The sequence below is a fragment of the Desmodus rotundus genome, chromosome 5 (genome assembly GCF_022682495.2).
Source record: "Desmodus rotundus isolate HL8 chromosome 5, HLdesRot8A.1, whole genome shotgun sequence".
NCBI lineage: Eukaryota > Metazoa > Chordata > Mammalia > Chiroptera > Phyllostomidae > Desmodus > Desmodus rotundus.
Genome location: NC_071391.1, coordinates 116,363,011 through 116,376,883, shown reverse-complemented (window position 1 = coordinate 116,376,883; position 13,873 = coordinate 116,363,011). Strand labels below are relative to the sequence as shown.

General features: G+C 49.9%; 1 protein-coding gene across 4 annotated transcripts in view; it reads right to left on the bottom strand.

Annotated features, from left to right (window-relative positions):
* Nucleotides 1–13,873, bottom strand: part of SLC4A5 (solute carrier family 4 member 5) — a 72,174-nt gene that overhangs the window by 5,651 nt on the left and 52,650 nt on the right. For all 4 annotated transcript variants that reach the window (XM_045193788.3, XM_045193787.3, XM_045193789.2 and 1 more), the window contains 7 exons: nt 10,840–10,953; nt 9,631–9,792; nt 8,381–8,559; nt 7,079–7,151; nt 2,649–2,717; nt 1,821–1,994; nt 496–651 (listed from right to left, as the gene is read on the bottom strand). In XM_045193788.3, the coding sequence (XP_045049723.2) occupies nt 496–651; nt 1,821–1,994; nt 2,649–2,717; nt 7,079–7,151; nt 8,381–8,559; nt 9,631–9,792; nt 10,840–10,953 (927 nt within the window). The remainder of the gene's footprint in view (nt 1–495; nt 652–1,820; nt 1,995–2,648; nt 2,718–7,078; nt 7,152–8,380; nt 8,560–9,630; nt 9,793–10,839; nt 10,954–13,873) is intronic.

Here is a 13,873-nt window from a genome sequence, read left to right as displayed (position 1 = left end):
GCATCCGGAGAATGTAGTCACTCCCCTTTCACTGAGGACGTGTGCCTCCTCCCCCACCTCCCTCCCTGACACCCTAGGGGCAGGACCAAGTAAACCTTGTCCCCAGTCCTCCCATCTGTCCAGGAACTCAGGGTGCTAGTGAGCTCCCTTCGGCCCCTCCCCTGAGCCTGCTCCATTCTTTGGAGGTCAGGACTTATAACCTCCATGATGGAGCCAGGCTTGGCCTGTTCCCTCAAGGGACTGCACTGCTGTTGATAAGGGCCCCCAGAGCCCATAGGAACGGGAAAGAGTGGGCTTGGCCAACCAGCATTTCCCTGTGTGGGGCGCAGCTTCTCTCTGGCCCACCCTGAGGATAGTCACATAAACAGACAAGCTCTCAGCACCCCAGACTGGGTTGCTGGCCACCTGAGGAGCCACCCCATCCCTGGGTCCAGCAGAAGTGGAGGGAGGGTCTCTTGATCTCTCCCCTAGGCCCAGGCCTCACATCCTCCCCACCTCCTCGTCACTGTCCTCGTGGGCCCCTTTCCTTCTCTTTTTCTTCTTATCCATCTCCTTTTTCTCCTTCTCTGGGAGGATGTTGTCAATCCAGGCCAGGTCATGCTGGGAGAAGATGAGGTCCAGCAGCCTTCGGACAATGATGAGGCCCAGGATCTGCAGGGAGAGTTCAGAGGAAATCACAGGCTCAAGTTCCCAACCTTGGGCGCAGTTTTTCCTCCTCAGTCAGCCATGTTCAAGGACTTTTTCTGGTCATTGCCTTTGGAGGCATCTCAAGGCTCCCACAAACCATTATTTACCTCCTGTCCACCTTGGATCCTGTTAGGTTGTCCTCAGTGGAGTGACAATGCCTACCAGTGACCCACAGACTCAGAGCCTGCAATGGCCGAGGTGGGGGGCCCGGTGGAGACCGTGGGCTGGAGAACTAGTTATTCTTCAAATCAGTGCTCCTCAAACTTGAGCATCATCGCCGGGCAGGCTGTTAATACCAGACACACCCTGCAGGGTGCTGAGGACCCCACTGAGGAGCCCGGGTCAAAATCACCTACACAGCGCCTCCCAGGAGGGCACGGTTCAAATCCTACCTGTGTGCCCACACTTTGGCCCCAACTCCAGCCCTGCAGGTTTGGGGCCCCTCAGGGGCCCCTCAGGTTCACTGGCTCCAGTCCCCCAGCCGGGGCCTGGGGCCGCTTCCCTCTGGCCGGGTTATTTAGGAGCCTGAGGCAATATGTTTTAGGCTATTTTATTGTTTTTACCTTTTATTTTGGAATACTTTCAGACTTACATAATAAAAGTTGCTAGAATAGTCACAGAACTAAAGCATTTTCCCCGAATGTCATGTGAATGCCCTGCGACTTTGGAGTTCTTGATCTCAGATTCTAGATCGTCCCACTCTCCAACCCATGCCCCTGTCCACCTGTTCCAATTATCTTTTGGAATTCACTTAGTTTGAATGGTGAAAGGATTTGTAGTGAATTTCAGCAGTAGGGACCTTAGCTTCCTATTGTGTTTGCCTAGATGCTCCATCCTGTCCCAGACAGAGCCTGGGAGGCTGGGCGGCTTTTGCATTCTCGCTGGGCATTGCCCCCCGGACTGGGTGCAGGTGGGAGTGTGCACTGTCCCTGCTGGGTCACAGGCCTCCTTCCCCAGCCCTCCTCTCCACTTCCCCCCGTCCTGTCTGGCCTGGACTTACAACCCCGATCTTGTTCTGTGCTTGCCTGAGGAGAGAGTCAGGCCATCTGGGAGGAGAAAGCAGGGGGGACCTCCCCGTGGACACCCGCCCAGGCCGAATCCATGCAAGAGGAGGGGGCGAGGCCCCACCGTACCATGACTGGGAAGACGATGGCAGCCACTGTGGACTTGAGGATCCAGAGCACCGCCAGGCAGAGTATCTGCACCAGGGTGAAGAGGTGGATTCGGCGCAGGGGCACGTGACGCAGGAAGGCATGGTCCGGCTGGTGCTTGGCCGGCATCAGGAAGAGCTTGCAGCGCTCCCAGAACTGGTGAGGACAGCACGAGGCTCAGCCAGCAGTGGGGACCCGGGTGGCTCTGCCTGGGGTTTTGGGCTGTGGGGGAAGGGTTGGTGCAGTGGGGCCTCATAGACAGGAGGCCCTGAGCAGGTGCTAAGGACCCACAGAAAGAGAACTGGAGGTGTAAGGGACATAGAGCAGGAGGTCTCTGAGGAGGGAGCTTGGGCCCTGGGTGAGGGCGACGGCCCTGGAGCTGGCCGCAAATGAGCCTTGTCCACAGTAAAAAAAAAAAAAAAAAAAGCAACTTAATTGCAACATCAATAATTTAAAACATCCTGGTATTTCGTGGTAAATAAAGAACGAAACAAAATGTTTTCTTCTGCCGCAGGGGCCTTAGAGAAGTCAGCGAATGGTGTGAAATGCTTGTTGGAGTCAGCCTGATCTGGGTTTGAAATTCGGAGCCTCAGTTTCCTCATCTACAAAATTGGTGTCAGAGGACGTACTTGTACAGATTTAATTATATAATACCTATAAAGTGCTTGGTATAGTTATTTTACTTGGCAAATGGTCAATGGTAGTCTTATTATTACTGTTGCTGTTTCATTGAACTGGGAAAGTGAGCCCTTGGGGCCTTGGTGACTTGGGCACAGTCTTGGAAGGCTGACGGGAAGGGGAGGGCCTTACCTGGATGCCATTCAGGGAGGCCACGCCCATGTAGAGGAAGACTCCGTACAGCACTGGCATAGGGATGCACTGAAATGAGAGGGCGAGGCAGAGCTTTGGACTGACTGAGCCTCTCCCTGCGGCAAGCTGTCGGTTGCCCCGTTCTGTGTGAGTGTCTCCCAAGTTACAAAGGCGGCTCGCCCGCCTGGGCTGTCCCACGGCAGTGAAGGAGCTGGGTGTTTGGAGAGGCTGATCAGATCTGGAGCCCGTGGGGAGGGAGGTGGTCTCGCAGCCCTTCCACTGCTTTCTCCACCGGGGGTGGCCAGGCCAGTGTGCAGCCGCTCGCCCAGCCTGGTCCCCCTCCGCAGGCCCTGCAGAAGCCGTGTGGTCTGAAGACAAAGCTTCTGGAACACGAGAAAGCTCCACAGAAAGCCCCCTGCTTATTCCTGTCTGTCCCCTCCCACCTCCAGCCCCGGCTGAGGGGTCCCCGAAGCTGTGTGTCTCAGCTGGTGCGGAGGGTACCTTTCTCGAGCTGACCTATATAATACAACAGCAGGGAGCACCTGCTGGTTAACAAAACTCAGGCGTCACACAGGATCACATAAAAATAAAGCAGAAACCACGTGGTTTGGACCCACAGCTGTGAACATCAGTCTCAGACTTTTGAGCTGGAGGAGAGGACAGGTGGGCCGAGGCATCGCTCGTTCATACACGGCTTCTGAGGGTTTTGCCTGATTATGAAACACGGTGAAAATCTAAAGGGACAGCACTGTCCTAATCATTCTCAAAGGGGGAGCAATTGGGAGAGAAATAAAAGCTTAAATAAATGACAGCTACAGTCTGTAAGAGCACAAATTCAAGACAGCTTACAACTTCCCTTTGCTCTGATGACGGTGAAAACTGCATCGGACCGGAGAACTGAACTAAGTCTTCAATCATTTTTAGCTACCAGTGACCGCATCAAACCTAGGAATGGTTTCCAGTCCTGTTATTTGCAGGCTCCAGCAACCTTCCCAGCAAATTCCAGAGGCCCAGGTCCTCACAGTCCCACCAGTGATGGGGCTATGATCCAGAATTCTAGATGAATCGGCACAAATCTTCCTTGGAGCCCTGGGGAAAGGCCCTGTTCCAATGCTAATGACACAGTAAAGTGGCAAAAGGTGCTTCTAAGTGCCAGCCTTACGCCACCTGTCAAAGTGCTCAACAACGATCACGGTCCCACACAAACAAGGACGTCATGGCGTCCCATAGAATTGGAGGCTGAGATCATGAGGACAACATGGAGTTGGGGGGAGGAGGGTTCAGACACCGTCAGGAGTTCCTCTGAGGCAGCATGTAGAAATTCATAGTCCCCGAGAGCCGTGGCAAAGTGCAAGCAAAAAGCAAACAAAGCAAAACTCCAGAGTTTGGGATGGACTGGGAAGCCGCCCGTGTAAGTCATTTATGCTGCCCACCGGACGCATGGGTGCCTCACCCCCCAGTGCCCTCATCTGGCAAGACAACCGAAGACTGCAAATTGGCGCCAGGAGGACTGAAGAGTACTACTGGTCCTCTGACAATAAACGTCACTGTGTCTACGTCAGTGCAACCATCCTCTGAGAGGGAGGGAGAGAGAGAATTTCATTCCTTGCTGCTCAGTGTGTGGTCTCCGGTCCAGCATCACTGGCATCACCTGTGAGCTTGTTAAAAACACCAAATTATGGGTCCCATCCAGACGTACTGAATAGGTATCTTCCATCAACAAGATTCCAGGTGATTTTTTTAGACATTAAAATTTAAGAAGCCCTAGAACAAAACTCCACTGGAGGAATTGGTACAAAGACAGGCATAGTTAATAACTGATATAGAAACATCAAAAGAAACACTAGTAACTGGATCCAGTTGGCACTCTCTGAAATGTGTAGCGTCAGGGGGCCTCTCCTCTGTTGGCTACATGTGCAAGAATTAAAGGTCTCAACGAAAGTGTGGTCTTGTGCAGACCGCTCCCAGGCTAAGTTCTCTGTGATTCTAGTACTCACCTGTTCCCAATCTGAAAGACAGGGGCAAACTTACAGTTGCAAAAAGTTAAATAAGCTCTTTTTTTAACTTTAAAAAAAAGAGGGGGAAAGAGAGGAAGAGAAACATCAATGTGAGAAAGAAACATGGATCGGTTGCCTCTCGCACGTCCCCAACGGGGGACACGGCCCACAACCCCCGGCATGTGCCCTGACCGGAACTCGTTAATAGGCCAGCGCTCAATCCACTGAGCCACACCAACCAGGGGTAAACAAGCTTTATAGGAATATTTCTTGACTGGAAATGAGTGTGGGGGTTAAATCTAAGATGTCAGATCTGGATTAAGTTACTGTATGCTTTTCTTGAACTGGCTATATAAATAATGTCTTCTTTGACCAAAAATTAATCTAGTATTTAACACTGGTGTGAGCTAATGATAATGCTTTAATCACGAAACTAACAGTTTTGAAGCCTATCTTTTTTTAAATTAGAAATTATTTTATTTTGCTTGGTGAAGGTAAAAGAAACTTGAACAGGGCACTTGTTGGGTTGTGATGGGGAAGTTTTGCCTCAAAGACACTCTTGAGATCTCACTCCCAGGGGCAGCCTTGGGTGGAATCCTTCTTGGAAGAAGCATGTGTAAAGCTGTTCACTTGCCCTGAAAACCTGTCTTTATGAAAAGGTATACACCTTCATATAGTCAAATCAGAACCCTAAATCTCACCATCAAGGAAAATCGAGATGGGTTTGAGCTGCTATGAAATTTGTCAAATAGGTTGAGGAAAGAGTGAAGATGGGGAATATGTAAAATGCAATCATTTAACCAAGCTTCTAAAGTTACTAACATTATGAAGGTTGAGGCACGAGAAAAGACTCCATTTTTATTCTAACTAGCCTTGGAACTTAATTTTTTGTAACTTTCCAGTTCTGTGGCAATGCCTGTATATATATCTGAGCCTGCAGGTAACCCTCTGATTACCTCCTGAAGGACCCAGGTATCCAGGCCACCCGATACCCCCCTGAACGACTAGCATATATGTCCACCTGACGTCTGTTATCCAGATTCCTTCATGTGACCAGACCACCTGGCATCCAGCAGCCTGACTGCCCGATCGTCTGTCTGACGACCACCCTGGAACAATCCCAGGACTAAGAATGCAGGGCTGGCCCTGGCTGGTGTGGCTCAGAGGGTTGGGTGTCGCTCTGCAAACTGTAGGGTCACCGGTTCCTGTTCGAGTCCCAGGCAGGGCATATGCCTGGGTTGTGGGCCAGGCCCTTGGTGGGGGGCACGCGAGGTGAAAGCACACATTGATGTTTCCCTCCCCCTCTTTCTCCTTCCCTTCCCCTCTCTAAAACAAAACAAAACAAAAACCTTTAGAAAAAAAGAATGCAGGACTGATAATTCTTAAAAATGTACTGTTTACTATAAGAACTTCTAACTTTCCCTTCTTCTTTGGAACACCTCTGGGTTTTTGCCTAGCCCTGTTCTGATTGTACCAAGACCCTTGAATAAATAACTTTTATTTCTAGCAAAGCCTCCAGATTCTCTTTGAGTTTGTTCAACAGATTATTTGGTGGCTAAACAAAATAGACAGGAGTAGGTTAAGAATAGTATAGGAAATGGAGAAGCCAAAGAACTTATATGTATGACCAATGGACATGAACTAAGGTGGGGGGAATGCTGGAGGGAGGCGGGTGCAGGGCGGAGGGGAATAAAAGGGAGAAAAAAATAGGACAACTGAAATACCATAATCAATAACATATACTTCAAAAGATTGATTCAAGAAAGGAACGTGTTTGGAGGCATTCATCATGTGGAAGGGCCAGTGATAGGTGCTGTGGGCTGAACTGTGTGCCCCCAAGTTTATATGTTGAAGTCCTAAGGCTCAGTGCCTCAGCGCAAGGACGCGCACTCCAAAGGTTCTCCAGTTTGATTTCGTCTCTCTCTTGCAGCTGGTCTGGAGGGCCATGAGCAAGTGGAACTTCAGACTGTGTGGGAAAAAGTCACTTATGTGCCCAAGACATGCCAGGCACAAAAGCAGAAAACAGGCCTCAAGGACACTTACAGAAGGCTCCCCCCTGCATGTTTTAAACTTCAGAAATCGATGAGCAAGGAGGCCTCGAGCCAGCCATGAACACAACAGAGTGGATACACCACCTGGTCGCAAAGCTCCTGGTCTAAGCAAGGATGGAACTCGGCAGAACTTTCTGAGGGAAGAGCGTTTCCCAGAAAGGTGAGGGTGGACCCTGGGAAGGTGGATAGAGCAGTGAGGACTGCCAGCTGCTGATAATAAATGATACAATATTCTAGAAAACAATGATCATGATGAAATATCTCTTTGGCCTAACAGAATCCTGCCTTCTCAGGGTCCATGTGGGAGCCCTCCCCCCACCTCAGGCATCAGGCCAGTGGTCTCCCAGGCAGACGGACCCCTGAGGAGAGTGCAGAGCCTCACCTTCAGGACAGGAGCCAGGAAGACAGAGACCCCAGTCAGGATGAAGACAATGGTGCCGGTGACCCTCTGCTCCCTGGCGGAGAAGAGCAATAGTCAGGTAGACTGGGAGACGCTCCAGCCCTCCGGCCCTCTGTGGGCACATCAAGGTTATGTCCAAGGCCCTGGCCCTGTCCTTTTTCCCCCATTCCAGAGAGTAGGCCCACTGCCCAAAGCCCAGCTGACAGGCACACGAGAAGACAGGGAGCCCCAAAAGAGGCGAGGGCATTTTGAAGGGGTGCTTGGGAGGTTGTCCAGTGTAGTGATTAATACTGGGGGAGCTTGAGCCAGACTGACTTAGGTGGCTTTGCCACTTACTAGTTGTGTGGCATCACCTAAGTAGGAGAGAGGTGGGTTGCTGTGAGGATGAAATGGGACATGAAGTGTTTATTATCCCGGCCATTTGACTGTAATAAGATCCCATGTTTGTAGGCCACGACTAAGGAGGACTTGGGGGAAGGGTGCCCGGCTGCTGGCAGAGCAGGTATGAGGGGTGGGACAACAGCTGGGTTTTCCCATGTGCCCAGGTCCAGACATGATGCAGATGGGAGCTGTAGGTGCTGGGGCAGATTGCTCAGGTCCAGCTATCTGGGGCTCAGGGGTCCGGAAGGGGACCCTGCCCTGACTGGATAAGTCTCGTTCAGGGCCGGCTGGGCAAGTCAGGTCTCCTGAGGCACTGAGGGGAAGCGCTGAGGACAGCCACCTCTGAGAATGCCAGTGTCTGGTGTGGGCTCGCCGAGGAGGCCCTAAGAGGTGGAAGATGTGCTTCTCTGTCTGACACAGATCAAGGACCTGACATGGGGCATGAGAGGAACAGAGGTGACAGGCCACAAGCCACAGCCCAGGAGTGGGAACAGTCCTGGAAGGCTTTCTGGAGGAATGAGGATGGAGCCCACAGGAGGGCTTTGGAGGACAGTGGGGACAGGGCATCTTAAAGGGGAGACAAAGGGACAGGTCAGAAGTGGCCTGTAGGGTTATTGAGTGGCCTCTACACTATAGGTGAGAGCTGAGAGTGTGTATATGGGCCATGGTGGTGTGTTGCTTGGAATCTATTAAAAAAAAAAGCACCACTTAGAACTGAATTGTCACCTCCCTTCTCCCTCCTCCCTCCCTTCAGGGACATCACCCCTATCCAAGTCTCTCCTGGGCTGTCCCAGCAGGGGCCCCTGTCACTCAAATACCTTGATGGTAAGAAAAACCTACTCCCCACCCCCTCAAACTGACCACTCCTGCTCAGGTGGTCCCCAGGCCTGGAGCCCCACCTACCTCACCCCCAGGAATTGGGGCTGCTCCCCTGGGGCACTGGTCTCCGTTTCCATCTTGAGGCTGTCGATGTGGGCGATGGAGATGACCGTGGCCGCCACGTACCAGGGGAGCCCCATGAAGGAGCACAGGGCCATAAGGATGCCCACCCAGAACAGGTCCAGATGGTAGCCAGCTGCCTTCTGCAGGGACAGCAGGAGAGGGGAAGCTGTCTAGGAGCCTGTTGCTGGCCATCTGCTGGGGTGGGGCGGGTCAGACAGAAATCTTCCCAAAGCAGCCGTTTTGGGGAACATGGTTCAAAGCCTCCCCTTGACCTTCTGGAGGGAACTCTGAGGGGCTGCCGTCTTGAAGTGCTCAAGCCTTACCAACCGCAGGGTTTGGTGAGCCAGGGAAGGGACACACGTGAGTGAGGACAGGGGTTCGGACTTGGAATGGACCTTAGGAAGAAGGGCTTCTAAGAGTGGCACAATACTTCTGCAGTTGCAGAACGGGGGCCCGGGCTGGGACAGGCCCTAGACCAGCGATTTGCAACCTTTTTCATCTCATGGCACACATAGCTAATTACTAAAATTCTGTGGCACACCAAAAAACATATTATATTTTTTGCCAATCTGACCCAAAAAACAGGTATAATTTCAATTCATTCATACTGGATAGCTATTATTGTATTGGCTATTGTCATTTTTTAATTTGACAATTTAAGGGAAAAGAGGTCAGTGCCCCTGACTAAATAGTCAGGTACTGCATGTTTTAAAAATTCTTGCAGAACACCTGTTGAAAATCACCCTAAATCCAACCTAGAGTTGGACCCAGAATGGGATGGGGGAGAGGGTAGCCTGAATCTCCTCAGACGCAGAGGTAGGGTGGGGAGGTGCAGGGACGAGGAGAGCTAAGGATGTTCCTCTTCCTCATGGTTCTGGGTCAAAATGCCTGTGTTAGAATCTGCTCAGGCTTCCAAATTCACTGTCAGGAGGCACAGAGCTGGAGGGGCTCTTTGGGAGGAGCAAAGTGCCCAGTGGCCCACCCTAGACTTGATCCTGGTCCTTGGATCAGGTCACCCCGGCCCTGGTGGCCTCCCTGCATCTGGAGGTCACATTTCTCCCCACATACCAGACCTCCTGTCTTCTGGCCTCATATTTTGCTTCACAAGTGGCCCAGAATTTTGATAGACACACCATCTGCCTGCTTCACTCCTTCTGACTTTGTGGGAAGAAAGAGGGCGTGCCCCTGCTCCTAGCACCAGTCTTACTTACCCTCAGCTTATTTTCCTTCCGGTTGACGATGACAGCCGTGATCTGCTGGTCCATGAATATCAGGATGGTCACCAGCAGGGCAGGCAGGATGCTCGCTGGGTACACCCACCACGGGTTCTTCCCAAAGGGGGCCACGAACCAGCCTCGGTCTGGCCGTGTGGGCTGAGTGGAGCAGACAGAGAGCATCCTTCCCTCTCTCCCTTGTCCCAGTGCACCTGCCACCCAGGGCCCCTCTCCCCGCCTTCCTGCCAGTCTTCCACCTGGAGTCCTTTTCCAGTGCAATCTTTTCCCTTACAGACATTGGCACCTGCAACTTGAGAACAAAGAGACCCTGAGGGGGACAGACTTGGGAAGGACCCCGTGTCTGCAGAGCAAAGGGGGTCATCTGTGGCAGGTGCCTGGGACTGGTTAGGAAACAGGAAGGAGCACAGAGGGTGCGGGGAAGGAGCTCGCAGTCACCGTAATTGCAATCGAAAAAGGAGCAGAAATAAGGCGCAACAGGCAAGAGGAAAGACTCAGACGGGCCCAGTGCCTGATGCTGCTGCCTCTCCATGGAGTCACCTGTGTGGGGGGTGTTACGGAATTGTCTGTGAAAACACCGAACTTCAGTTCAGACTTACACATTGAGACATAAGGGATTACCTGTGCAGGAGCTGGGCTGAAGTTTATCTTTTGTTTTACTTAAGAGGTCCTTTCATTTTCTAGGCCAACACCAGTTTTTTGAGATATGTTTAATCTCCTTAGGAGAACCCTGAAGTAATATTGTGAAGGTCAAGGCCTCAAAGGCAGGAAGAGCCAGTTCTAGACCCTGTGCCTCCTAGCCTGGTGTAGATGGGGAGGGGGCTGCTCCTTGTGAGGCAGCAGGACAGGGACCACACTTTGAGAATCACTGTCCTAAGGCATCATTTCCACCAGAACCCAGGTGGCCCAGCTTGCAGGCTGCCAGGAGTCAGGGAATGGTAGACCCTCAAGTGGAAATCAAGGGGCTTCAGCTAGTTTCCAGCACCTTGCCCCCACTCTGGCTACACAGTGAGGGTTCACTGTGAGTATGACCCTAACCTGCCATCTCAGGCTGTTCCACGCAGGAAGAGCGAAGCACGCTCGGAGAACCCGCAGGGTCTCAGGGCTGAGAGCACGTGCCAGTTCGATCAGTGTGGAGGGGGAGGGACCTGCAGCTGGTGGGCCGCAGAGCTAACGCCCAGAGCAAACCTTGATGACACTGGGCACGTGCAGCTTGGGGGTTTCCAGACCGAAGAAGGCATCGATCCCACAGAACAACAGGATGGAGAAGACAATGGAGAAGTCAGCCACTAGGGCCCGGACCTGCGGAAAGATGAGCAAGTGAGCAAACTACCCGCCCATCCGCTGGCGAACCAGGTCCTCGGGCGGCAAAGAGGAGAATGATTAAGAGCACTTTCCGTGGGTTTCCTTCACACTTGCAAGACACGTAATCAAACCTCTCTTTCCAGTAACTTTTGCCAGTATCTCCCCTCCTCCACCACGGGAGGCCGGGCTCGCTGCCGCACCCTCCCCACCACCTTCCTCCTGTCCAACCCCTTCCATCCTGTGCCCGCCGCCTTTCACCTCCACACTGTCAAAGCTGAGAACACTCGTATTCTCTCCTGTAAGCATGGGTCCTTTGTGTTTTATCTAGAAGTTGGTTCTAAAAGTTGAAAATCTATAACTTTATGTTACTATGATCATATAAAGCATTGGTCACACACAGCCAAGCAGTGTGCCAGGTTTACACTTGCTTTCCTACAATATTCTGAGCATCTAGATCAAAAAGTTAAGTTAGACCATATGAATTTGCCATTTTTTTTTGTAGGTCAAAATAGTCAAATACACAGCAGGTCCTCAAATAATGTCATTTCGTCCAACATTGTTTTGTTAAAATGTTGATGAGGGGAAAAAATCCATTCCTGGCCACTGTCTGTGTGGATGTGGCACGGTCTCCCCGAGTCTGGGGGGTTTGTTCCAGGGACTCTGATTTCCTCCACAGCCCACAGACGTGCACGTGAGGTGCACGGGTGCGTCTACACTGCCCCAGTCTGAGTGTGGGGGTGTGAGATGCACCTTGAGATGGAAGGGCGTCCTGTCCAGGGTGGGTCCTGCCTGCACCCTGAGCTGCTGAGATCAGCTCCAGCCACCCGCAACCCTGAACTGGAATAAGCTGGTTGGAGAAGAATTTCTTTCTTGTTTTTATTCATCTTTCTTAAATGTATATATAGTGCACATTTATTTCAATGCTTAATGTTTTATGGACTTTGGGTCTTTATTTAGAAGTTTGGTGATATTTTTGTGACCAGAAGTAAGCCATAGGAACTTAGTTCTTGTTTATAACAATTAGGCTACAGTAAAATTGGTTTTCTTATATGTCATTTTGCTTAAAACCACAGCTTCCAAGAACCACCGATGAATGACACTGAGGCCTTACTGTAGGCAATTTACATGGTCCAACCTAATGTCAGGATGGATATAACAAACAGCTGTGGGCTCCCTCCCACTTTAAGAAATATTAATGTGCCTGCTCAGCCAGCGCCTCCTCCACCACCCAGTGGCATCCCTGCCCCTGCCCCTGCTCTCTAGAGAGATCCATCGGTCTGGGTTTGGGGTTATTATTCCTGTGAATGCCTTCATACTTTGGTTAAACATGTATATAATGCGAAACTAAGTATGGCATTATTTTTAATGTTTTAAAATTTTATATAAATGGTAGCATAGTATCTGTAGCCTGCAGTTACCATATGTTGCCCGGTATGCTGTACTCACATGTATAATGTGCACCCACGTTTTTGGCCCAAACTTTCAGGAAAAAAATCTTTCGTTTTAATTTTTAACTCAATTATTTATTTATATTTAGAAACAAAGCCGATTATTGTATTCTAGGGTATTATTTTACATATGGATATCGTTATTGCTTTCTAGAGTTACACTTTTAATGCGTAAGAATAAATAAAAGAATTAAAAACATTTGTATAGGTACAGAATTAGTACCTCCCACGTATAATGTGCATCCTTATTTTTCCCTCAAGAAGTTGGGCAAAGAAGTGTGCATTGTACACGGCAAAATACAGGTACTTTATTCGCTCCACATTCTGTTTGTGATATTTCTTCTCGTGGACGGACGTAGTCTATGTGGATGCACCTTACTGTTTGTGCAAGTGTTTTCATTTGTTTCTTATTCTCCTGTTAATAGATACATTTAGACTATTTTCATTGTTTTCCTCCCAGAATCAGTGCTTCTGTGAACATTCTCGTACACGTGTGAGATTCTCTGGGGTGTAGACCTGGAGAAGGGCCTGGGTGAAGACCACATCTGTCAGCTCCATCAGAGAGTGCCCGTGGTTCTCCACACCGCATGGACCTGTTTACTCTCCCACCCATTGCTTTTCACTCCAACACTGGGAATCCCGAGCCTCTTACATGTTTACCAATCTGATGGGTGTAAAATGGCCTCATTCTTTGTTGCAACACTGAATTCCAGGAGGCAACAGAGCAATTTGTAAGTAATTTGAGGGGGTGGAGGGAGGTGGTAGTTAAAGAATTTCATGCCACATGAATTATATTTCATCTTTCAGGAAAAAGACATTCTCAGCTGCAGTCAGCGCCCCGGAGTTTCTACGTAAGAGGTGACTTAGGGGTATAATCTGAGCAGAAGTAGGAAAGAAGGAAGAGAATGTGTCTTGAAGATGCATTTGTGGTGCAAGCACACTATTTTTTTACTCAGTTTATATAGTGTGAATCTTCCTAAAGAGCCTTTTATTATTTAATCTTTATGAAATATTGGAAAAAGTCCCATTATTCATACCAAATGATGATGGTGATGATGAGTAGCAGTAATATCTATCTCAGGTGGCTTTAGGGGAGTGCTCATGAGGTTTATGGGGGAAGAGAGTTATTAAAATTTTTCTGAGTGCCCCTCCCCATGGCACAGCTATTGCTCACGTATGCAAATGCTGTTTTGATTAATTGTGTTTTATTATGGTCATAGAACAGAAAATAAAATTAAAACTAGCAGTTAGCATTTCAAAAGCATTAAAAAAATCAAGTATCTAGGGATATATCTAATAAAAAACGTGCAAGACCTCAAGACCAAAACTCGTAAAACATTGTGGAGAGACGGAAGACCTTAATAAATAGTGAGGTACTCCACATTCATTGATCAGGAGACTCAGAACCTGAACGGTGTCAGTTTTTTCCAAATTGACATGTAGAGTCAATATAACCTTTTAAAATTTCC